Genomic DNA, 25,224 nt, shown 5'->3' on the forward strand with positions numbered 1-25,224 from the left:
TTTCTGTCACTAAAAGGGTTTTTTCTCTTTTTTAAAAATATATATATTTTATTGATTTCGGAGAGGAAGGACGAGGGAGAGAGAGATGGAAACATCAAAGATGAGAGAGAATCATTGATTGGCTGGCTCCTGCACGCCCCCTACTGGGGATCAAGCCCACAACCCGGGCATGTGCCCTGGACCAGAATCGAACCCAGAGCCCTTCAATCTGCAGGTCAGCGCTCTATCTGCTGAGCCAACCTGGCTAGGGCTGTCACTAAAAGATTTTTGACTTGAGGCTAAAATTTCAGAAACTCTCTGACTAGCATTTGGTGACTGTTGTTTGATTGTAATGCTGCACCTTTGAGCACATTTTGTTGTTCACGAAGACCTTTGAAATTCTTTGTGCAATTACCTTGTTTCAGAGTGAATCTTATCCTTTTATTTTATTTGTATTCTTATATTTTAAATGTGGGAGTTGCAATATAAGTACTATAGTACAAAATCCTATAATATCCCACTTTCTGCTGGTAACCCAACTCTGTGAATAAAAAATTGAAAAATTGAATTTCTACCAGGGATTGGTTTTTGCATTTAAGTGTTGCCAAATTCTCTATATGAAAACAGTAAATGTTCCAACGTTTGACATAATATAAGCAATTACATTTTTCACTTTTTATCCGAATATTTTGGCCTAATCTAGAAACTTCTCTGAGTATATAAGTACCTGAAACAAAATGTAATGGCTAATAGAACGGTTCTCATCAATCTCAAACTGGCAAACTCCCCTTCAGCAGAGAGCTGCGTGCTGAAAGCATCTAAGGGCACCTTCTGGCCCTAGCTGGTTTGGCTCAGTGGATAGAGCGTCGGCCTGCGGACTGAAGGGTCCCAGGTTTGATTAAGGTCAAGGGTACATGCCTGGTTTGTGGGCTTGATCCCCAGTAGGGGGCGTGCAGGAGGCAGCTGGTCAATTCTCATCATGGATGTTTCTATCTCACCCTCTCCCATCCTCTTTGAAATCAATGAAAATATATTTAAATCAATAAACAAAATAAAAGCACCTTTTGAAACTTCAAAGACACACTGAAGCATTCACTTGGTTTACTAAATGGAGAGGAAAAGAGCTGTTCAAAAAATTAACAAGGGCGGATTTCATGGCCAAGCACCCAAATGGACGACCAAAGGGGCTCTTTATGTAACTTCCCTTTCCCAAACGCGTACGCCCCATTTTACATTTGGAAAAAAAAATACTGGGAGCCCTTTGGCAAATAGTTAGTTCATCATGACAAGAGTAAACAAATTGCCAAGCTGACTAAGGACTGAGCAGGAAGTGAGCAGAATTGAGTAAATATAAAGTGAAGGGCCACCCTTGTGCAAAGGATTTAGTCCAGCGAGAAGCTGAACAAGGACTTTCTGTGCTTTAGCACAATGGTCTTTCCTGTCCATTCCTCTTCTTTTCAGTTAAGACTTTTCACTTATTTCGATGGCAAAGTTAAAATTAGTTTTTCCAAAAATACATTTCATAAATGCTTCACCAAAATAGCTGTTTATATTTTACACCTCATATTATGTAGTTTGCAAACTTGAAGATAAAACATGCCTGCTTTGTTCTAGATTAAAGATAAAGTAAAATACTTTGAAGTGAAAAGAAGAAAAGCATTGATAAAATTATCCCCAAACTATCTCACTAGTAATCCTCATTCAATATAATTACTCCATGTGTAAATCTATACTGTTCACTATTTGGGTATAGATGTCCAAAATTCACCTTTGAGTGAATCATTCATTCAATTATTTGAAGTTTATCTGATATTTAACTAATATATGAATATGAGATTCTCAGTAATTTACTTTTGTCAACTAGATAAACTTTTATAAACCACTATGTGTTTCAATAAACCTGGATATGAAACCCTGATCATTTAAAAATAAGTTTGCTGTCACTTGAAACTCAGTCATGCTGCTATGACTAGCACATGTAATAGCCTATTAGGTGACTCTTATATATTTATATTGGTTGGTCCTCATTACATATGAACAATATGTTCTAATTATGGTGTCTTCCCTGAAGTGGCCCTGGAAGAATTCTAGAGGTGAAATTTTTAGCAATAAGGGTGCTGGCATGTACCCTACTATTAGCTGGGCTGTGAATCCTTCAAGGTTTCAGGCTGTCTTCTTTAGATTTGTGCCCTAGTGCTTGGCACAGAGCCTAGAACATAAATGGTGATGATGATTATGGTGGTAATGATGGTGATGACATGATTATGATGGTGGTGATGATAGTGGTGGTGATGGTGATGATGGTGGTGGTGATGGTGATGATGGTGATGATGATGGCGGTGATGGTGATGATGATGGTGATGGTGATGGTGGTGGTGATGGTGATAATGTGATGGTAATGATGATGATGATTGTGGTAGTGGTGGTGGTGGTGATGGTGATGAACTGATGATGATGGTGGTGGTGATAATGATGATGGTGGTGATGGTGATAATGATGATGATGAATATGATGAGGAGTACTGAACTAAACTGAGGACCTGAGAACTGGATTAGAAAGTGGAGACTATGTGTTATTTTCCTCTTGCTCTGCAATTTATTCATCTTATTGGTGAATGTGAGTAATTACCTAATCTTATTACCAGTTTTTACCTTCTTTAGAATAAATATATCACCACCTTTAATCTTTCTCACACGTGTTAAGAGAACTCAAGAGCACTTAAGATACATCTTATCAGAAATGAAACATAAAGAAAGAGGCCATATCAATTGTAAAATGTCTGGGAAAGGAAATAACCCAAATACTGAGGTGTATTACCACAGGCAGCCACACATCTAGGTGCCAGACATTTTGCATATATTTACTGGTCTTCATTCCCATAAAAAATAATAATATTATTGCTAGAACAAAGATTATATTATATTATGTAATAATGAATGAGAAAACTGGAGCTAAAAGGGAGGCTAAGAAACTTTCTAAGTTCATGCAGTTAGCAAGTGGTACAACCAAAAATTACAGTTCTGACCCCAAAACTCCTGGGCTTTCTCTTAAATTAAGCAGGAGAAAATATCATTAATCATGTAATCTCACAAATATTTAACTAAAATTGTGATAAATACTGTTTTATATATATAATATATAATGCTGCTATGTATATATATACTCATAGCATAATCACAGATGATATACAGACATATACACATCTATATTGTGAGATATATAATCAGAGATCAGGGAATGAGTAAGCTGACATTGAAGCTGATATCTGAAGAATGAGCATGCCTTTATCCAAAGAAAGCGAGGAAGAACTTCAAATGTTCACTCTCACCCTCCACAGAATACCACGTTTTGTCCTTTGGAGAGCTTGTGAAGGCAATGTGAAGAATGCCATTTTCTACTATAGACATTCCCTGTGCTGCTTTAACAGTTGAAACACTGGATGCATCGTGTCCAGAAATATCCTTTCTTAACCCCATGAGGCCACGAAGCATGAGGCACTGACTAAGGGCTGGCAGCTGGGATCGAGAAGGACCCTGTGGACAACTCGCCACATGTGTTCCAGTCAATAGACAAGTCCGCCCTGAGAGGGCAGCTTCCCTTATCAGACCTGCCTGTGCTTTGCTGCAAAAGCTGTTTTGCAACTTTCCAGAGATAATCCTTCCTGTTTATCAGCAGAGACTCTTCCTCATAAATGCTTTTTTTACTGTTTGATTTAGACTGAAATGATATTATTACTCATAGGAAGTCATCTGAGCTTTTAACTTTTCTCAGCCCCTGATAATTTTACACTTAAATCCTTCTTATCAACAGAGCGAAAGTTCAATCTATAGTAAAGATTGGTTATCGATGTCATAGTATCTTTTGGGAAAAGGAAAGATACAACAAAATCCCAGTGAAGCTTTTTACTAGTACAAGGGTCACAAACTCAGATATTCTGGCTGCCAGGAGGGTAACTCGATGAGAACTAAGTCCAGTAGGCACTGTTGACCAGAGAGCTGTGTCCTATCTGAAAGGTCATCAGGACTCAGACCAGGACAATTCTATGCAGGAGTTAGGTCAGTGTCACCAGATGTCCAGGTTTCGTTGGTTTGTGTGTGTGTGTTTTTTAAGAGAAACTAGCAATCCAGATTCTTATATAATATCTCATGTTGTTAATATTGGCATTGAACTTGTTTTAACACCATGCAGTTCCAAGGAAATGTACCCATGAGTGACTTGATGACCTTGGTTCTAGCTGCGGGACCTTAAATCCTGAGAGTTCAATACAAAGTCATCAAACTCTTGTCCGTGCCAGGTACTGTGACAGGCACCAGAGATTCTAAGACAAATGCAACCCAGCACCTGCCTTTGAGGACCTCGCTCGGGTCACATGTGCAGGAGGCAAATAATTATTATCTAGAAAGATAAAATGAAATTAACCATGGAATATCACACATATTCAATTAAAAATCGTGACAAGTGTTGTAAAAAACAATGTGCATAGCGCAGTGAGATATCAGGGAAGCAATGAACTTGCATTTAAGTAGACATCAAGCATGAGCACACACTTATCCAAGGAAGAAAGGGAAGAAGAGCACCCTGGGCAGAGGGAATATTATCTGCAAAGACCCTGAGGGAGGAGGGAGCTTTGTGCATCAGTCCAGGGAACTAAAGGGGCCCGAGGGACTGATACACAATGTACGGGGGAAAGAGTCACACGTAATAGAATGGAGAGAGAAGTAGGGATAGATCATTGTCAGGATTTTAGCAGGAACATGGCAAAGTAAGATCTGAGATTTTAAGGGATAATTCTGTCTACAGAGTAGGAAACAAAGCAAGGCTAACAAGCCAATAGTGGAGATAATCAGGAATCATGATTATCCAGCCCTGGTTGGGTGTCTCAATTGGTTGGAGTGTCGTCTGTACACTAAAAAGGTTGTGGGGTTGATTCCAGGTCAGGGCACATACCTAGGTTGCAGGTTCAATCCTCAGGTGGGGCATGTATGGGAGGCAATGGATCGATATTTCTCTCTCACATCTCTCTTTCCCTCCCTTTCCCTCTCTTCCTCCCTTCCTCTCTCTCTAAAATCAATAAAAACATATCCTTGGGTAAGGAATAAAAAAATACTCAACCCAAGGAAAATCAAGAAAGAAGAGAAGCAGGAACAAAGACCAGATGGACAAATACCCAAGCATAAATAATTATATTAAAAACAAATAGGAAGAACAATACAACTACGAGACAGATTGTAAGGCTGGATAAAAAGCAACACCCAATTGTATGCTGAACTCAAGCAATCCACTTTAAATTAAAGACAAGATAGGTAAAACAATAAAGGATAAAAAAGATATACCATACTAACATTAATCAAGCACAAGGGCGTATACATAATGTATTATTCCATTTTTATGACATTATTGGAAAACAGAATACAGTAACAGAAAGCAAATCAGTGGTTATCTGGACGCAGAGGGCGGGGACAGCATTGACCAGGAATGCACAGGAGGCAGGCGTTTTGGAGTGTAACAATGTCTTACACCTTGATTGTGTATAGGACTGAACACATGTGTCAAACCTCAGCAGATATACTTAGAATTGGTGCCTTTTACTGTATATAATTTATAACTCAAGAAAGATGGTGAAAGGAAGGGGGGAATAAAAAGGAGAAGAAAATAAACAGGGAAAAGGTAGGAAAAAAATAAAGCATTTTTGTTTTCAAAGAGTATGGTCACTTCAGTAAGAGTAGTTTCCACTGGCCCTTTACCCCATCATATAAAACATTTTAGGGTTGGTTTTTTTGCCCAATTGTCTGCCCTCACATATACTCTGAAGATCTCACCTTCCACCTCAAGGAATTTATCAAGCTCTTGTACCAAAGATAACTGTATCCCAAAGGGAAATTCTGGTACCAGTTGATGATGGTGAAACTTTCACCCAATCAAATGAGGAATGCCTCAAGCAGGGGAAGCTGCCCATCCCACTTGGCTATCTATGATGCTGACCTCTCCCCTTCCTGACCTCACTTGCTCCATCTCTAGCCATATCTTCCTTCTGTTGTTGAAAGCCACACCCAATCCTCTGCAATTCTTTTAATCTTCAGAATCTCAGTTCCCTCTCTTCAATAAGGAAGACCAATTTCTACATCCTCCCCCTCTCCCACCAGCAGAGAAGAATGAGTAGGCATCAAAGTGTTAATGGCGGGTGTTTGGGTACACAAAGGACCAAAGCAAGACATCTAAATTTCAGAGGGTAGACACATTTCATACTATAAGGACAACTAGACTGCCTATGGGAGCCAGACTCTAAAACTCTGGGGAAGGACTTGGGACAACCAGGTGGTGGAGATGTGACAAAGCGATAAGACAGGGCTGAGGGTGGCAGCAGTTGGAAAGAAGAAAAGAAAAACTTACAGATCAAAACAAAACAATATATAAACAGCTCTGCATAGAGCTACATCCCATGCTAACAGGCAGTTAAATGGAAGATGTCTCATCAAGCACCACAGAGAAGATATAACCCATTCTCATATTGTGAAATGATTCGCTGATCCGAGATGATTCGATTCTCTGATTACATTTGAATAATAATTATTTAGAGACCCTGGAAAATTAACGTACTAAACCTTAAATAATGTACTAGTAACATTTCTTATTCACTTCAGATCACATGGACTCAAAGCCTTACTAATTACATAGACAGGGAAGTGGATGCAATGTGAATCTTTTCAAACAACGGAGGCTCACTGTAGAATGGCACAGGTATCTCTATAGAGGCCTCACGTTCCTCCAGCTGGAGAGTGATGGCACAGAGAGCCTCCCGCACTGCCCAGGTGTTCTCATGACCTTTACTTCTCCAGGTGCCTCCTACCCTGACCACACGTTCCCTGCAGAGAAGCTGGATGATGCTGTAGCTCCCGGCCACGAATATACCTACGAGTGGACCATCAGTGAGGACAGTGGGCCCACACCCGATGACCCGCCATGCCTCACGTACATCTACTACTCCTATGAAAATCTGATACAGGACTTCAACTCTGGGCTGATTGGACCTCTGCTTATTTGTAAGAAAGGTAAAAAAATCAACAATAGCAAAGCTGTTGGAGTGGTAAGGAGTACTATACTGGAAAGGCTTGCGGGAATCCTGGAACCTCTCAGCAAATCGAGCAGAGTGGGGAGGGTGGGAAGCAGACCACTGTTGGACATTGGCATTGGAGGGTCTGGAGTCCTCCTCTGGTTCTTCCAATCCCGCCTCCATCTCACTCCTGGAGTCTCTCTGAGTAAATCCTTGTCTGGGAGTTGGTTCTGAGGCACACGCGTGTGGTCTGTATATTTACCTCAAGGCCAAGTCTTTCTGCAAGTGTACAGCAGCCTGCCCTCTGCTGATAGCACTGGGGAAGAGCTTTGCAGAATGTGTCGGAGGTTTGGGTTGGTAATTTGGTCTACAAACACACAAAACTCTAGCGTCCTTTCTTATAAAGAGTGGAACACTTGGGGCAGCAGGTTGCAAATACACTCAACTGACTTTTATAAGAAATTGCATCGTCTAGGCTTCTTGGAGCAAGCTTGGATTTTCATTTTACCTGAAAAGAATTCAGCTCATCTTTCATGAAAACAAATGATCACACAAACTGCACTGTGGGAAATAATGGGATGAACTCGCCATCTGTCTGCACAGACACGCATACCATCGCTACATCAATTCCTAATCATTTATTCACTACACAAATATATGTGTTCCTTGCCTGGTATACAGAGAATACTGGGATGGCACACTAAAAGTTAAAACTTATAAAAAGCTCTTCTTTCATTTTACTTTCAGCTGCATTTTGTCCTTAAATGAGAATTCACCTTGACCCTCTCAACCAGTTCTCTGGTGAGCCATTTCATGAACAGCAAGGTGGCTGGACGAAACTTGGAGAGCTGAGCTTTTACCAACTGAGCTCTGGTATCTGTGTATTGTTCTACTGACACGGGAGGAAATGATACTTTTGCCAAAACCTTGACAGTCACCAAATGTTTCCTCTCTGTGCCAGGTCAAATTTACCTTTAAAGCCCCATGCCTCAAGGCTATGAGGCACCAGAGAAAATGGTTAATGTGGCAGCAAGATTTTAATAAGCCCCCAATCATCATCATTGATAAAGATGCTCTTTATTTTTATTTTTTTATTGTCATTGATTTTTAGAGAGAGAGGAAGGGAGAGGAGGGAGAGAGAAACATCAATGTGAGAGCTTAGCATCGATCGGTTGCCTCCTGCACGTCCCCTACTGGGGATTGAGCCTGCAACCCAGGCATGTGCACTGACTGGAATCAAACCAGCAACCTTTCGGTGCATGGATGATGCCCAGCAACTGAGCCACACCAGCCAGGGCAAGATGCTATTTTTAAAACAAGAATTTCTCCGAGTTGACATCACTAAGATTGGTTGCTTGCCTTCAGCTCTGCTGCCTAGGAACAGCAAATGAGAGTTTTCTACCCCGGATGCTGTTGACAGGCACGTCTTTTCTTTCCCAGGCACCCTCTCTGAGGATGGGAGTCAGAAGATGTTTGACAAGCAGCAGGTGCTCATGTTTGCTGTGTTTGATGAAAGCAAGAGCTGGAGCCGGTCATCATCCGTCATGTACACGGTCAACGGCTATGTGAACGGGACGATGCCAGGTACCACGCGGGCTGTGCTCTTCCCAACAACACTAGACTCAGTGCCTTAGGCCTGCTGCTGCCCTCCAGCACTAAGGAAGGTGATGGTACCCACTACTTTCAACTCTTAGTCAGGAAGGTAAGGTGATCTAGCTCAGTGGTCCTCAAGGTTTTATCGTCTCTTTAAAAAATATTTTTATTGATTTCAGAGAGGAAGGGAGAGGGAGAGAGAGATAGAAACGTCAATGATGAGAGAGAATCATTGATCAGCTACTTCCTGCACGCCCCCTACTGGGGATTGAGTCCACAACCTGGGCCTGTGCCCTTGACTGGAATCTTCAGTCTGAAGGCCAACACTCTATCCACTGAGTCAAACCAGCTAGGTTGAGACTTTGTCATGTTTTTTAAACCAGCAAGTACAACAGGCAAACTGGAAGCTACCTGAGGGAAGGGGTGTGCAGCATTATTGGATGGATTGCTCTGAGCAGGTTTCACCTGGGCCTGCACTTCCAGGAAGGCCTCCAGGATATCAGCTCAGTCTCCTTCAGTGGGTTCTGTGGCCCCTGCTGCACAGTGACCCTGCCTTCAGCCACAGAGGAAGCCTAGCAGGACGGATGTTCAAGGTCAAGCCCTGGCAGAAAGGGTCAGCAGGGAGAAGTCTGTAATGATATGGTAAAGATGAGCAGGAGATTAGGAGAAATACTAGACTCCGGAAATACTTCTAGCACTTCGAATGGTGATTGATGAATACTACTCAAAGGCAGATAGCATCTTTACTCTTTCCATCATAGCAACTGCTCAGAGAAAAGGACTGACTCCCACCTACACCACTTTTACTTCTATCTGATAGAAATGCTTAGAACCAAAGATCCCGAGGAAAAAGCAGAAAACATGAAAATATTACTTTATTAAATTTCTCACGGGTCCTTCTCTATATCTGAAAAATCACCAATGGCCTCACTTACCACCAACCAAACTTGTCACGAGTTGAGGTCTGGACGTTGCTTTAAACTGTTTTCTATTTCACTTGACTGCATCTCCGCCTCGGCTGTCGCAAACACACCCCATGACTCTCGGCTTGGATTCAGCATCCGAACGCAGTTAACTAGGGCTACCTCGCTCATTCCCTACCTCAGTGTGGTCCATGGTTAGTTGTTGAGATGAGCTAACTTACACAAACGGATTAACATCTCTCCTGGGCCAGACGGTAGTTAAGACTTTTTTTATGTGTAAAATAGCATGCCCAGTACTATGGGCCTTCGAGGGGCGTGTTCCAAGGAGAAGCTGTCTCTGTGCCCTGGCCGAGTGAGTCATCGGTTAAATATCCAGAAGCCCCCAGAAACAAACCATAGGCACAAAAATAAAAATAATAACTTGATCAGGGCATGGAGTATATGGATTTATAGTTGAAAAAGGCAGACTCGTTGGGGTACAGAGGGGCAGGGCAGGGAAATGGCATTAGTAGAAACAGAGACGTTAATGCTTGTAAACAGCCTCGGGAAGCACAGAAACTGAGTAACAGTGGTAAGTGCTCATACGGATGGACTGAATGCTCAAGTCGATATGAGCGTTTCTTTGGGGTGCTAAATGCTCCCACCAAAGCCTACCTTTCAGCTTCATTCTCAGGGTCTAGCTTCTCGTTCTCATCATGATGTCAGAATGCCTTTCTCGGTGCAATGGTCCCCCAAAAAGACAAGCCCTCAGCCCCTCTGTGGGTGAGAGCCTGACCCTCAGCCCGAGATCTCACCTCTATGGCAGCACTTGCTGCACCGAGGTGTGAGTGCTTGTATCTAGTGATTATGGATCTGAAACTTAAAACCCGGGCCACGGAGAGAAGCCAGGGTTGGAGTCTCCCACGCAGCAAAGGAGCCTTTCCCAGTCGCTTGGGGGCAAAGAAGGAGCAGACTCAGCCTTTGCGCTCAGTCTCATGACTCCGCCCATGAAATGCTCGCAGGGGCCCCGCGCACTGAGGACTTGTCCTCTGCGTTTTGAGGAGAGCCTGTGACCCACAGAGTAATTCATGGCAGCTCATTAAAGCGATCAACAAGGGGTACAGGCGCAGTCGGCCATCCTGAACCACCTTCACACTCTTCCCTCTGGCAGAGCTTGCCCCTCTCTCTATCCCGCTGAGACAGTCAGGCTCTGAACGCGGCCCTCATGGAGACTGGTGGCTCCCTCCAGCTGAGCCCAGATTGGCTCTAGGTGACCAGCTGCCAGGCTTGCCCAGGAGTGTCCCAGTTCTAACAATGAAAGCCCTGCATCCGGGGGAAACCCCTCCGTCCCAGTGGCCACCTATTTGGTTCCCTCCTCGGCCTAGTCCCTTAGCAATCCCTGTCTTTGAACTAAGGCCCCTCTCTGGGCTCTGCCCTTCCTTCTGTAGCATCCCTCACTGCAATGAGTGGCAACTGCTTGCTGGCCCTTCTCTCAGATGTCTCCATTTTCAGGGCAGGCACTACAGCTGGAGGGTCTGTTCCTCAGAACCTTGCACAATAGCAGGTACTCAATCCATTTGGGGTGAAAAGGTTCTTACCACAGAGTGCTGACTGCCTGGCTTTGCCCCCCATCTCTCCTCCTCTCGCAGATATAGCCGTTTGTGCCCACGACCACATCAGCTGGCATCTGATCGGCATGAGCTCTGGGCCAGAACTGTTCTCCATTCACTTCAATGGCCAGGTCCTGGAGCAGAACCATCACAAGGTCTCAGCCGTGACCCTTGTCAGCGCCACGTCCACTACTGCAAACATGACGATGGGCCCGGAGGGGAAGTGGATCATCTCTTCTCTCATCCCCAAACACTTTCAAGGCAAGAAACGCTCCCAACAGTCTTGCTTATGAATGTAGGATCCTTCTTCCCGGGCGCTAACTCCCTCCTTATCCTTCGCCTTCTTAAGCCACCCACACTCCAGACTTACCTGCCTTGGTCCCTGGGAGGAGAACTTACATTCTCCACGTAGATTTACAGCCTTACTTGGGGATGGAGGAGGGTAGGAATTGACAAAGACTTCTTTTAAATGAAGCAAAAGCTGAAGAGGTCTCTACTTCCTTGAAAGGAAAAGGGAGGAAGGAGAGAAATGCCCACAGAGATGTTCTTTCTTGTGGTGTTTAGTATGTAGCTAAAAGAAAAGATCTGGATGCCAGAACAAGGCAAACATGCAAATGTATAGAAGTGCCCAGTTACAGAAAGTGTAGAAGTTTTAACATGAAAAGACTTCGTTTTAGAACAAAATGAGCACAAAGAGGAACCCAATGACTGTGCACTGAATGGCTCAAACATAAAACCTAAGCAGCTGAGGAATGAGCTTGAAAGAATACCAGGGAACTCTGGTGGGGGAAGATCAGCCCAGGCTGTTATGTGGTTCCACATAAACAAAATACTCATTGTTCTATTACACGTAGTTGCTTTAAAACTATAGGGAGGAGGTTTCCCGTAAACAGAGACTAAATTATAAGTAAATGATATTAGTATAGGAAATCATTTTGTTACCAAAATAATATGTACAAGCAAAACACATAAGAAAGAGGATTGGGACCATTTCATTTTATAAAAAAGATTTTTTATTGATTTTTAGAGAGAGAGGAAGGGAAAAGGACAGAGAAAAATATCGATGTGAGAGGGAAACATTGATGAGCTGCCTCCTGCACACCCCCAACCGGGGATTGAACCTGCAACCTGGGCATGTGCCCTGACCAGGAATCGACCCTTTCAGTGCACAGGACAAACCCCAAACCAACTGAGCCACGCCGGCCAGAGCTCGGTTACTGTGGTGTTGTTTTGCACTAGCAGTCAAAATTATATTTGAACTGATGAAATTGTCACCCAAGTGATCATAAAACAACAAAGCTAACATTATTGAGGTTAATTGCTTTTGTACTAACTTATTTAATTTTTAACAATTTCGTACAGTATTACTGTATTCTTTTGATTTTACAAATAAAGAGGCAGATGAAAGGAAAAAGGAGAAATCAACAAGACTTAAGTCATAGGGTCTTCAGGGTCTGGAAACCACAGATGTTCTGCTCAGGAAGAAGCAAAGGCAATCTTCCCAGATTCTCCCCACCCCCCCCCCTGCCCCAGCCCGCCCCCTCTCTCCCTTGCTTTCACCAGTATCAGTTAACCCTTCTGCTGTTGAAAAGTTACACAGTTTGGTCAGCCTTAGTTCCTTCTCCCCAATTCTTTCACTGTCTCTATGTACTAACTCAGCTGGGATGCAGGCTCGCATCGACATTGAGAACTGCGCAAAGAGGACGCGGAGTCATAAGCCGCTAACACTGGAGCAGCGGCGGCACATGAAGAGATGGGAATACTTCATCGCTGCAGAGGAAGTCATCTGGGACTACGCACCCTTCATTCCAGTGAACATGAACAAGTGAGTTTGGGGGGTTCTGACCACTGTGCAAAGGTTCAGGCATGTTCCATAGGGTCCTGGGTGTGCGGGTGAGGTGTCAGGAGTTGACAGCTCTCAAGGGATTACATGTTTTGGATTCCATTCAGGTCTTGTTCAAAATCAATCTGGAATTACCCCAAACTCACCAAAGGGGAGATAATAATAATAATCCTATATAATAAAGAGGTAATATGCAAACTGGCCATCACTCCAACACACAAGATGGCCACCACAAGATGGCCCAGCAGGGGAGGGCAGTTGTGGGCGATCAGGCTAGCAGGGGAGGGCAGTAGGGAGGGACCAGGCCTCCAAGGGAGGGCAGTTGGGGGCAATCAGGCCTGCAGGGGAGGGCAGTTAGGGGTGACCTGGCTGGCAGAGGAGGGAAGTTGGGGGCAACCAGGCCTGCAGGGGAGGACAGTTGGGGGAGGGACCCAGGCCTGCAGGGGAGGGCAGTTGGACGGGACCAGGCCTGCAGGGGAGGGCAGTTGGGGGGGGACCAGGCCTGCAGGGGAGGGCAGTTGGGGGTGACCAGGCCTTCAGGGGAGGAGAGTTGGGGGCAACTAGGCCTGCAGGGGAGGGCAGTTAGGGGCAATCAGGCTGGCAGGGGAGCAGTTAGGTGTTGATCAGGCTGGCAGGGGAGTGGTTAGGGGGTGATCAGGCTGGCAGGCAGAAGTGGTTAGGGGCAATCAGGCAGGCAGGCAGGCAAGCAGTTGGGAGCCAGCAGTCCTGGATTGTGAGAAGGATGTCCAACTGCCCATTTAGGCCCGATCCCAGTCTAAATGGGAAGTCAGACATCCCTCGCGGGGTCCCAGATTGGAAAGGGTGCAGACTGGGCTGAGGGACACCCCCCTCCCATGCACAAATTTTGTGCACTGGGCCTCTAGTAATAATAATAATAGCAGCTACCACTTGTTGAATGTTTGCTATTGCCAAGCACTGTGTTAAATCCTTTCTAAGAGCTTCACTTTATCTCTAGAAGTGAGAGACAGCTTATTTATTAAGTAGAGTAGGAAATAGGTCAGAGATATTAAGAAATCTGGAAATTCAAAATAGCTCTGAAGCATCTGAAAAAATACTCAGGCTCACTCACAGTGAGGGAAATGCACATTAAACTTCTCTGAAATACTGTTTTCCATCCAGCGGACTCACAGTGCAGGTGACATAATCTCTTGGCAAGGCTGTGGGAAACAAGCATTGCCATTTTGCTGGTGGAAGAGTAAATGGAAGAGCCATCTAGAGCAGTGGTTCTCAACCTTTCTAATGTCGCGATCCTTTAATACAGTTCCTCATGTTGTGGTGACCCCCCAACCAAAAAATTATTTTTGTTGCTACTTCATAACTGTAATTTTGCTACGGTTAATGAATCGTAATGTAAATAACTGTGTTTTCTGATGGTCTTAGGCTCTAAAGCAGCGGTTCTCAACTGACCCACAGGTTGAGAACCACTAGCAGGGTTGCCTACGACCATCGGAAAACACAGATATTTACATTCCGATTCATTAACAGTAGCAAAATTACAGTTATGAAGTAGCAACGAAAATAATTTTATGGTTGGGGGTCACCACAACATGAGGAACTGTATTAAAGGGTCGCGGCATTAGAAAGGTTGAGAACCATTGATCTAGAGGATAATCTGGCATTTGTGTCAAAATTATAAATGCCTACACCCTTTGGCCCGGCAATCTCACCCTGGGAATTTACTATAGAGATATACCGTTCACAGGGAAAATGTTGTACAAACATGATAGTCACTGCTACCCTGTTAGTAGTAGCAAAAGATTGGAAACAACCCAAAATGTCCATCAATAGGAAATTGGTTTAATAAATTATGGGATATCCAGACATGGAATACCATGCATCTGTTTTAAAAGGATGCAAACATGCATTATGTACTAATATAAAAAGTTCTCCATTGTTAAATTAAAAAGCCAGGGAGCAAGATGGTAGAATAGGAGGTCCCTCACCCCTCTCCCCGACAGCAACAATAGTTGTCAGCCATCCACAAACAAAGTGCCCTTGTGAGAGCTTTGCAATCCAGGTAGAAACACAAAATCCCAAGGAAAGCCAGGACCACGGGGGGCTGTTTTGACAAGGCGAGTCATGCTAAGGTGGTAGTTTTGCTTATTGTAGTCCAGGTTACAAGCCTAGAAGCAGCCTCATCCTCTTATGGACTCAGCTACAGTTCCTGCTACAACATTGTTTGACAAGTGACTCATGAGGAACCACCCCTATCCATGACCCTGGAGCTGGCCTGCAGGCCTTGGTCCTAGTGCAGATCTTGAAGTGGTCCTACAACCCAGCTCCAGCCCTCCCACCTGCAGTCCAGAAGCAGTCCTGCCCATCAGGGACATACCCAGGGACATGATGGGAGCCCTCCCAAGGACCAGATGGGAGCCATACCCATCTACACACCTGGTAACAGGCCTACCATTTGCAAACTCCACTGAGGGCCTAAAAATGGACCATTATTCCAGCACCAGCTCTACTGACTAAGGTCCTGGAGGCAGTCCCATCTTCCACGGACCAGACAGGACCCATACCCATCTGAGCTCTTGGTAAAGGCTTGCCCACCAGCAGCCATGTGACCTGATCCAACCTCACTTGACTGTGATCCTAAAAGCAATCCCATCAGTAGGAGACCTGTCGGGAGGAGGTCTTTGCCTGCCAAATTCAGTCTGTAAAGGCTGGAAGAGGGTGTCTGCTTCTTCAAACGCACAGACACCAGCTCAAGGCGACTCAAACCACAAAGAATCAGGCAAATATGACACCACTAAAGGAAACTAATACAGCTTTGGGAACCAACCTCAAAGAATTGGAGATCTATGAAGTGCCTGACAAATAAATAATGTAAAATACCCATCTTAAAGAACCTCAGTGCAGTGCAAGAGAACACAGATAGGCAACTAAACAAAATCGGGAAAACAATGCATGAACAGAATGAGAAGTCTAATAAACCATAAGAATAACCCAACAGAAATCTTGGAACTGAAGAATACAATAACAGAACTGAAAAAATCAATAGAGGGCTTTAATGCCAGATTCAATCATGCAGAAGAAAGATTCAGCAAACTCAGAGACAGGTTATTTGGAATTATCCACTTACAGGAACAAGGAGAAAAATGAATGAAAAAGAATGAGGAAAGCTTACAGGAATTATGGAATACCATCAAAAGAACTAACATGTGCACTGTCAGAGTCTGAAGGAAAAGAAGAGAAAGGGACAGAAAGCTTCTTTAAAAATAATGGTTGAAAACTTCCCAAATCTTGGGAGGGATGTGCATAAAGATTTCCTGGAATTGTACATATTAATATAAGTGAATACTTAGAAAATGCAGAGAGAGGTAGAGAGGTGGGGTTGGGAGGATGTAGTATGTGAGTGAGAGTTTTCACTAATCAAAATCGTTTGAATGTATTTGCTATTAAAAACATCAAAAAAGGAATTGATCAAGATTATATAATAATTGACAGAACTCTAAGATATGGATCCGGGACTCTCTGGCAACAGTCAGTGCTGTTTATTATGCAAAATAAATGGATGAAATGGATAAATTCTCTCATAGAGCTTCTGCTTTTACGAAGGTATTTTAAGGCAATAAAGAGGACCAAGGAGTGAAGTAGTTCTTGTTGCTGCTTCCTAATATTTATCGCAGAACTGCAGAAGCTGGGTGATGGTGGTGGCTTTTCCGTTGGCACCTAGACTGAGTGGGTGGTAGACAGGATAGACCAACAGCACAGAGCCATGTCTAACAAAGATAGTAAAAACTGCCCTAACCGGTTTGGCTCAGTGGAAAGAGCATTGGCCTTTGGACTTAAGGGTCCCAGGTTCAATTCTGGTCAGGGGTATGTACCTTGGTTGTGGGCACATCCCTAGTTGGGGGTGTGCAGGAGGCAGCTGATCGATGTTTCTCTCTCATTGATGTTTCTAACTCTCTATCCCTCTCCCTTCCTCTCTGTAAAAAAAAAAAAGAAAAAAAAAGAAATCAATAAAATATATATTTTTTTAAAAAGATAGTAAAAACTTCCTGGAGTGAGGAAGTACTTTTAGAGATTGAGAAATACCTGGAAAGCCAACCAGGGTACCATAAATGAAGTGATAGGAAAGACTTGAGAAAAATCCGTAGCATATCCCATCCTTTCATCCAGGTAGACCTTTCCCCAAAGACATCTAAGGTCTGCTCTAGTAACCAAAGGGACAGGAAGATCTAAAAAGCTGCTTCTAACCATGATTATGAGTTTATCGATGGATCAGAGGATTCCAGTTTTCAAACTAGAGGGAAGATATCAGGACTTTGCAAATCATATTAGGAGTTGGTTTGGGGTTTTTTTTAAGCTAATCCAAGAGCAGAACTTCTAAACACAAGGGTTTCCCCATCCTACTGGGTTATCTACTTGAGAAAATGGTTAATTTTTTAATATTTTATTTCACTTTAAGAAAATACAGATCTATGCACTTGGATAATTTCTCCAACCAAATTGGAAAACATTATAAGAAGGTTGTGTACAAACAGTACCAAGATGAGACCTTCACCAAACGCCTGGAGGAGTCCAGAAACAATGAAGACGGGATCTTGGGCCCTATTATCAGAGCCCAGGTCAGAGACACGCTCAAAGTAAGTAACAGAAATGTAGGCCCATGTGAAAAAAATTAAGTAACGAAAGACATTATAAGTACTGGCTATTTATTTTTTTTAAAAGGTGTCCATGTAATTTTTAATTCAAATGCAACTTTTCATTTTTATTTAGTATTTGCACTTATTTATAGCTTACCTCATAATACAAAGAATCTGAGATAGTTTATCAAATTATAAAAGAACAAAATAGTCAATGTAATTGGGGTGAATAATATTGGGGACAAAGAAAAGAAAACTAAGGTTAAGGTAAGTATAATGAAGCACCTACCATATGGTCTTATAAGGTTGTTTGCAAATTTTGTCCTGAGCTTTCTAGCAGCCAAAGTAAAAAGGGAAATCTGTTAGGGCCAGATTCACAGTAGTCATAAAAGAAGCACAGCGACCAGAGAAGAATTTTCCCCATGGATCCTTGAAAAGAGGGTGCTATGTGATGCAGTGGATAGATTCCTTGATAAAATTCCTACAATTGGTACAATAAATAAAAATATTGTAGAGCTGTGCTGCACCAGCACGGCCAAGGGTGACCCTGAGAGGGGGTGGTAAAGGATTGAGAAAAGACAGACAAGAGAATGAAAGCTGGGTCTCAGTGGGATGCTGCTTCTCTGAGGGAGAGACAGCACCAGTGCCCACAAGCCTTGTCTTTATTTTACAGCCAGGTTTCCAAGAGGCAAAGTAAGAGTGTGGTCAAGATGTTTACAACGTTCTCGTGAATTTCGATCCTACTCAATTACATGCACCTGATCAAGCTTTGTTTACTTGCAGCCTATATCACTCAGGCATGTGGGGCCACATGTTCGGACCATAGGTTCAAGCTTACAACTACAGCTGTTGGCTATCATTGTGCTGGGAGGGCTGGGACTTGCACATGGCCGTGAGAAGACTGTGCCCTCTCATTAGTCTAAGGCTTGAACCTGTCCAAATACTGTAGCCGCTCTCCACATAGAGCCTTATAAGTGTTTCTCATTATAGCTAAGAATATCACAGTAAATACCATTGAGAAAAAAATTCTTCACTGTGGTTTTGGTATATAGTTCTCTGAAGTCTGGTCTCTGATAAAGACACACTCAAAGACATATATTTATCATGAGGACAGAGTGTTGTTCAGATAGTTTTCCTTTAATGCTATGACACATCATCAAGCTTTTAAAATTTATATTTTTATTGATTTCAGAGAGGTAGAAGGAGAGAAAGGTAGAAACATCAATGATGAGAGAGAATCATTGATTGGCTGCCTCCAGCATGCCCATATTGGGGATCGAGCCCACAACCCAAGCATGCACCCTGACCGGAACTTAACCATGACCTCTTGGCTCAGAGGTGGATGCTTAACCACTGAGCAACGCTGGCCGGGTTCATCAAGCTTTTTATAAGCACAGGAAGCAGAGAATTGAAGGTTGCAATCTTTGGCAAGATTCTAGAATGCAGATTATCTACAGATGGAGGATGACCCAAATGCTTTGGCAATCAACCAAAGATACAATCAAGGTTCTCTTTTGAAGATTAAGGAACCTAACCAGGACTCTTGTGTGGATAATGCCCCTGAAATGATGCCCAGTGCTTACCAAGACCATACTTCACCGCTGCATGGGCGGAGCTAGGAGGGCATCTGCAGACAAGGCCAATTCTGTTTATTTGAAAATAACCAAAGGACCAGAAGCATCCTCTCTCTGTTGCTCTTTCCCTTCCCCCATCTCTGATCTTTCTAAGGTGCTCTTAGGGAGTATAAATACACCTCAGTGGAAATTGAGGATCCGGCTCTTAGCCATGCCCTCAGGACATGGCTTCAAGGACAGGGGTTCTGGGAGACCTGGCTGGCTGGAGAAGGAGGTCATGGTGTAGAGAAGAGGAGGAGCAGAAAATGGAAACAGATGGGGTCTGAGCTGAAAGGAGACAGGAAGGAGATGGGGACCAGCTCGGAGGGGGTGGCGTACTGTGAGGAAATGTCACTTCTAAGGTCAGACGTGTGAGGTGAAACTCTCTCAAATGCTTCTGTCGGGTGATGGAGAGATTGCTGCTCAGGTAAACAGAACAAGATTGCATGCATGCACACACCATCCAACAAGTGAGCATGCAAAGTTAACATCCTATATTAATGTTCATGATCAACCTTAAGTCCCGAATAATGAATCTGAGTTAACTTTGTAGATCACGTTCAAAAATATGGCCAGCCGCGCCTACAGCATTTACCCTCATGGCGTGACCTTCTCTCCCTTTGAAGACGAAGTCAACTCTTCCTCCGCCTCAGGTTTGAATCTTTCACTTCTACTGAATGAAGCTATTGACCTCCGAGAAGCTACCATATTTTTCTACTGTCCCTCTTGATCAGTAGTAAACCTTGTGCAGTCAGGTAGTATCCATACATGGGCAGGGATCCTAAAAGCCACAAGGAAACCCTGCTCATCTCAGGGGTTTATTTACCCTACAGCAAACATGTCAAACTTGTGGCCCACAGGCCACATGCGGCCCACAACAAATATTTTTGTAGCCCAGCCAATATAACAGTATGTAAGAAACGTTTTAATAAAAATTTCATAACTTAATTTTTACAATATCCTGTTATACATAATTATTAATAATGAACTACAACATTCGCTAATGACTGATTACTATAATCGTGTTGCATTCATTTCCCTTATGCGCCTTATGCACAAACGCACCATTTCTCTCCACTAATACCAGCAGCAAATATTTTAGCAGCTGATTGCCATGTCATTAGTCTTGTACTGACTTGTTTGGTGTGCACAACAGGAAATATTTCCCTTTTGGAGAACAAGAAAAACAGGTTTGTTTGTGTTACACTTATTAATTTGTGCAGTTATTCAGTGTCTGGTAAGTTAATATTCAAGAAAAATATTAATTTTTATTAAAATGTTCTATTATTTTATGTTAATGATAACTCATTTATTTCAGCCCTTTGTATTCAGCATGTCTCTATCGAAATAAATCTACATTTCTATGAAAATTGAAGCTTTTGTTTTTTGCGGCCACATAAACTTAATCCTTGTTTATTTGGCCCGAGTTAGCCTTTGAGTTTGACATGCTTGCCCTACAGTGTCCTTTATTAGTGCCACAGCGGCCTCTAGGGGAGCAAGACCTGATGACTACATGCTAGCCAGGGTTCTATTAAGTGGATCTTAATATAAAATGAATATTACTTTCCCAATATTAATTGCTTGCAATGAAAGCTCCATTGTATCATTCATTCGCATAAAAATAATTTTGAAAATGAAAATCATTCTGACTATATTTTCTTTCAGGCAGTAACACCATGATCAGAGCAGTTCAACCAGGGGAAACCTACACTTACAAATGGAATATTCTGGAGTCTGATGAGCCCACAGACAATGACGCTCAGTGCTTAACAAGACCGTACTACAGTGATGTGGACGTCACAAGGGACATTGCCTCTGGGCTCATAGGGCTACTTCTGATTTGTAAAAGCAGATCCCTGGACACGCGAGGCATACAGGTATTTTGTCCTTGGCGTACCCATTCAGAAATTCCAGGAATGTCTTCTGGCTGGAACAGACTAGGTCTCCTTGCTAAATAACGGACCTTTTCTGGAACAGAAAACATTAAATTAAGTAGTCCTCTGGAGTGTGACTGTGATGGCATTTACTCCTTTGGGAACTTTTTGTCTTGTCAATTTTCACCCAGACTCTCACTGCAGAAGGCAAGTCTACAGTGTGAAGCCAACCTTTGTTCTAGTTTCAAAGTCCAGGTCTGTTGTTATTGTCTGTGTGCTGAGCAAGTCTCTTAGCCTCTCTTAGTTTCTTCCTTGTATGAGATTGGTAATACCCATCCTAAAAATTACAGGTTGTTTTGGGGCTCAGGGAGGTAGCACCTGGTAGGAGTATAAGGCTCTGTACCGATCCTTGTTGTCTGTAGAGATGTGCACTAGAAAGAGATAAGAGAGATACGCGGGAGACATAGCTTCTGGGGAGACTGCACCTCGACAATGGTCCATCTCTAGTGAGACTGAACTAGACAAAGACGTGGATCTTCTGACCTGATCTTCACTGTAGAAGAGTCTCATATTATTAAGCTCCATTAAATTCACAGACAATTAGGCTAAGCTATAATTTTTAAAAAGGGTCTCATCCAAGGCATACAAAATAAATATATGCCTAGGAAAAGCAGAAACGAACATTAGGAAGACCCTAATTTATTGAACCTGGAAAGGAAACGTGTAAGGAGAGGTATGAAGCTTTCCCACTGCAACCTCCTGCTTCATCCTTTGCAATGGTTCAGAGCACACCCCGTCAGTCGATGAGTCCGGTAGAAAGGTGTTCCATCACAGAGATAAACAGAATTACAGTTGCCATGACAAATGGGATTTTTCTATTAGGATATTTTAGTCTCTGAATTTCCTGATCTGCTCTGTCTGCTTTTGCGTGATACCTTTGGCTCTAACGAGGGCTTTGCATACAAGGGGTTCTCACTAAGGCCTAAATGCGTGGCTTCTGTGGCCCCCAGGACTGCGCCCTGGGGTGTCTGAAGCTGTGGGTTTCTGGCTGGGATGTTAGAACACGGCACTTTTCCCCGCAGAGAGCAGCAGACATCGAGCAGCAGGCCGTGTTTGCTGTGTTTGATGAGAACAAGAGCTGGTACATTGAGGACAACATCAACAAGTTCTGTGAGAATCCCGAGGAGGTGAACCGTGACGACCCTAAGTTTTATGAGTCAAACATCATGAGCAGTAAGTAGAGCATGCTCTCCTCTCTGTCCATCAACTTCTCACTCGTGTGGTCAAAGTGTGGCTGTGCCTGGAGGCAGACGTGGATGAGAACCAACTCACATCTCAGCTTCACCTTCATCCAGGGATTTGGTGACGAAATTACATAAAGGGGGACATCATGGCAACCTTTTTACAGCGAGAGGTCAAAAGCTTGTTATCCTTACATGTCTTCTTGGTCTCCTGCTCTGGGTGTGTGTGTGTGTGTGTGTGTGTGTGTGTGTGTGTGTATACCTGTGCGCATGCTCTGGGCAGAGAAGAACAGGTGAGGGATGAGGGTGATAAAGGAAGAGGCTACACACCTTGACCTGTGGTTATCTGGGGTGCAAAATAGACATTCTGGGTGCAAGGTGTTCTATGGCCAGGGCAGAAACAACATAAGTAACTCAAAACTGGATTTTCAAAATCACACTAAAAAGGCTAGTGTGCATGGGGAGCCAGGAGTTTTGCAGTCATTCTGTGGGAGGGGTTTGAAGTGCGCAGTAAGACGCTCAGAACAGTAGGTATTCCCTGAGCCAGGTGCTGCAGTTTTAAGTTCAGAGCCACTGCTGTGGGGAGTCTGGGTTTGACCTTGTAGTCACATGTGAGACCTGGTAAAGCTGGTCTCAGGTAATCACTGCTTTGATGCAACCAAATTAACGTTGGGACCTGTGTTTTAGGTATTATACTCGTGCCCTCTTGCTGGGATAGGCCTGGCATTCTAACCGATTCGACTCTTTCAGCCATCAACGGCTTCGTGCCCGACAGCATCTCCACACTCGGGTTCTGCTTTGATGACACCATCCAGTGGCACTTCTGCAGCGTGGGCACCCAGGACGACTTTCTGACCATTCACTTCACTGGGCACTCCTTCGTCTATGGAAAGAGGCACGAGGACACCTTGACGCTCTTTCCCATGCATGGGGAATCGGTGACGGTCACGATGGATAATGTGGGTAAGAGCCTGGCGCGGGGCGGGGACTCCTGGTCCCTAGGTAACTGCGGCAGCTCTCCAGGCTCAGGTCCTGGGCTCAGCTCTCGGATCCCTTGCAGGCTTCCCTTTCGATACTTGTCATGATTTCAGTTTTGGGGAATTAATGGCCTCAGTGGGTCCAGCCTTTTAATGTGGTTCCGTTTATCCTTTTCTGTAAGTGAGAAGTACAGGCACACATCACAGAAGATACGGCATGACTTTGAGGAGGAAGCGTGAACATTCAGTCTCAAAAAGACATTTCTTTTATCAAAATGCCCTTTCCAGTTTTATAAGACAGCCATCTGTGCCAGGGTTAGTGATCATCAGGTGTAGTGCCTAGGCCTCAGACATGGCACAGCACCCTGGAAAGCACATGGGCTTTGGAGTTCATCAGCCCTGGGTTCAAATCCTGCCCGGCCACGCAACACTGGTGTAGCCTTGGGCAACTGACCTGACCTCACTGAGGCTCAGTTTATTCATCTGAAAAACAAAACAAAACATACCCACACAGAACAACAGCAGCTAACAGAGTTGCTTTGGTCATCCTATATAATAAAAGCCTAATATACTAAGTGTCTGACCATTAGACCGTTTGACCAGTTGCTATGACACACACTGACCACCAGGGCGCAGATGCTCCGACTGGTAGGTTAGCTTGCTGCTGGGGTCTGGCCAATCAGGACAGGGTGAGATGGGCCAGACACACCCTGGAGCCCTCCCTTGGTCCCTTCCTGGTCCCACTTGTGCACTGCTGGGGTCCCTCGGCCTGGCCTGCACCCTCTCGCAATCCGGGACCCCTCAGGGGATGTTAGAGAGCCAGTTTTGGCCCAATCCCTGTAGGCCAAGCTGAGGGACCCCACCGGTGCACAAATCTGTGCACTGGGCCTCTAGTCTATATTAATAAAAGCCTAGGTGGCCCTCGCACCACGCCCTCACATCATCACAAGATGGCCACCCCCACGTCATCACAAGATGACCGCCACAAGATGGCCGGCAGAGGAGGGCAGTTGGGGGCGAACAGGCCAGCAGGGGAGGGTAGTTGGGGGCAACCAGGCTGGCAGGGGAGGGTAGTTGGGGGTGACCAGGCCTGCAGGGGAGCAGCTAGGCATCAATCAGGCCGGCAGGGGAGCAGTTAGGGGTCTATCAGGCTGGCAGGCAGAAGTGGTTAGGGGCAATTAGGCAGGCAGGCAGGTGAGTGGTTAGGATCCAGCAGTCCTGGATTGTGAGAGGGATGTGGGCCGGGCCTAAACTAGCAGTCAGACATCCCCTGACGGGTCTCAGATTGGAGAGGGTGCAGGCTGGGCTGAGGGACACCCCCTGCCCCATGCATGAATTTTGTGCATCGGGCCTCTAGTTAAATATAATATGTGCCAAGTGTCCAGCACTCAGTAGATACTCAGCAAGTGGTAACTGTTGGACACTTCCCAGGAAATCTTCAGTGTGCCGGCAAATCACACCATTTCAAAGAGATTCAAAATTTCCCTGGACCCACGTAAATTATTGGTCACTTGGAAATACCTAAATGTCTCTTATTTCTGGGGGTAGATATCACCATCCGCCCCCAACTACAATTCTCAAACAAGATGTGCAGCTAACAAAATGGATATGATTAAAATTCATTTTATTCTCAATTCATCCCTTTTAAAATATATTCTGAAATAGTGACTCTCAAACTATCTGCGCTAAGATGATTTTTCTCCCTGCTCTCCGCTGACCAATACCTTCGGTCTATATTCTGTTAAACAAGGTAAGTGCATTGATCACATGCTTGGATGTCACAGCAATGTCAAATTGCTCAAAAGTGTCCTAAGTACCTGACTCCATTTTCCTGCTTGTGGCTCTGTGGACCTGTAACAACAGTTCGCAGGGCAGCAGAGGTCCACAGGCCACACTTGAGTATCCCTGGCCGAAGTTTGTTGGAAATTATC

General features: G+C 44.1%; 1 protein-coding gene across 1 annotated transcript in view; it reads left to right on the forward strand.

The window, feature by feature from the left end:
• F5 (coagulation factor V) overlaps positions 1-25,224 on the forward strand; it is a 62,233-nt gene that overhangs the window by 13,412 nt on the left and 23,597 nt on the right. Inside the window, exons 4-12 of the mRNA XM_054712162.1 lie at positions 6,816-7,028; positions 8,471-8,614; positions 11,175-11,396; positions 12,795-12,960; positions 17,411-17,588; positions 19,755-19,854; positions 20,867-21,078; positions 22,158-22,308; positions 23,067-23,279. Coding sequence (XP_054568137.1) covers positions 6,816-7,028; positions 8,471-8,614; positions 11,175-11,396; positions 12,795-12,960; positions 17,411-17,588; positions 19,755-19,854; positions 20,867-21,078; positions 22,158-22,308; positions 23,067-23,279 — 1,599 coding nt within the window. The remainder of the gene's footprint in view (positions 1-6,815; positions 7,029-8,470; positions 8,615-11,174; positions 11,397-12,794; positions 12,961-17,410; positions 17,589-19,754; positions 19,855-20,866; positions 21,079-22,157; positions 22,309-23,066; positions 23,280-25,224) is intronic.

The sequence above is a fragment of the Eptesicus fuscus genome, chromosome 22, assembly GCF_027574615.1.
Source record: "Eptesicus fuscus isolate TK198812 chromosome 22, DD_ASM_mEF_20220401, whole genome shotgun sequence".
Classification (NCBI taxonomy): Eukaryota; Metazoa; Chordata; class Mammalia; order Chiroptera; family Vespertilionidae; genus Eptesicus; species Eptesicus fuscus.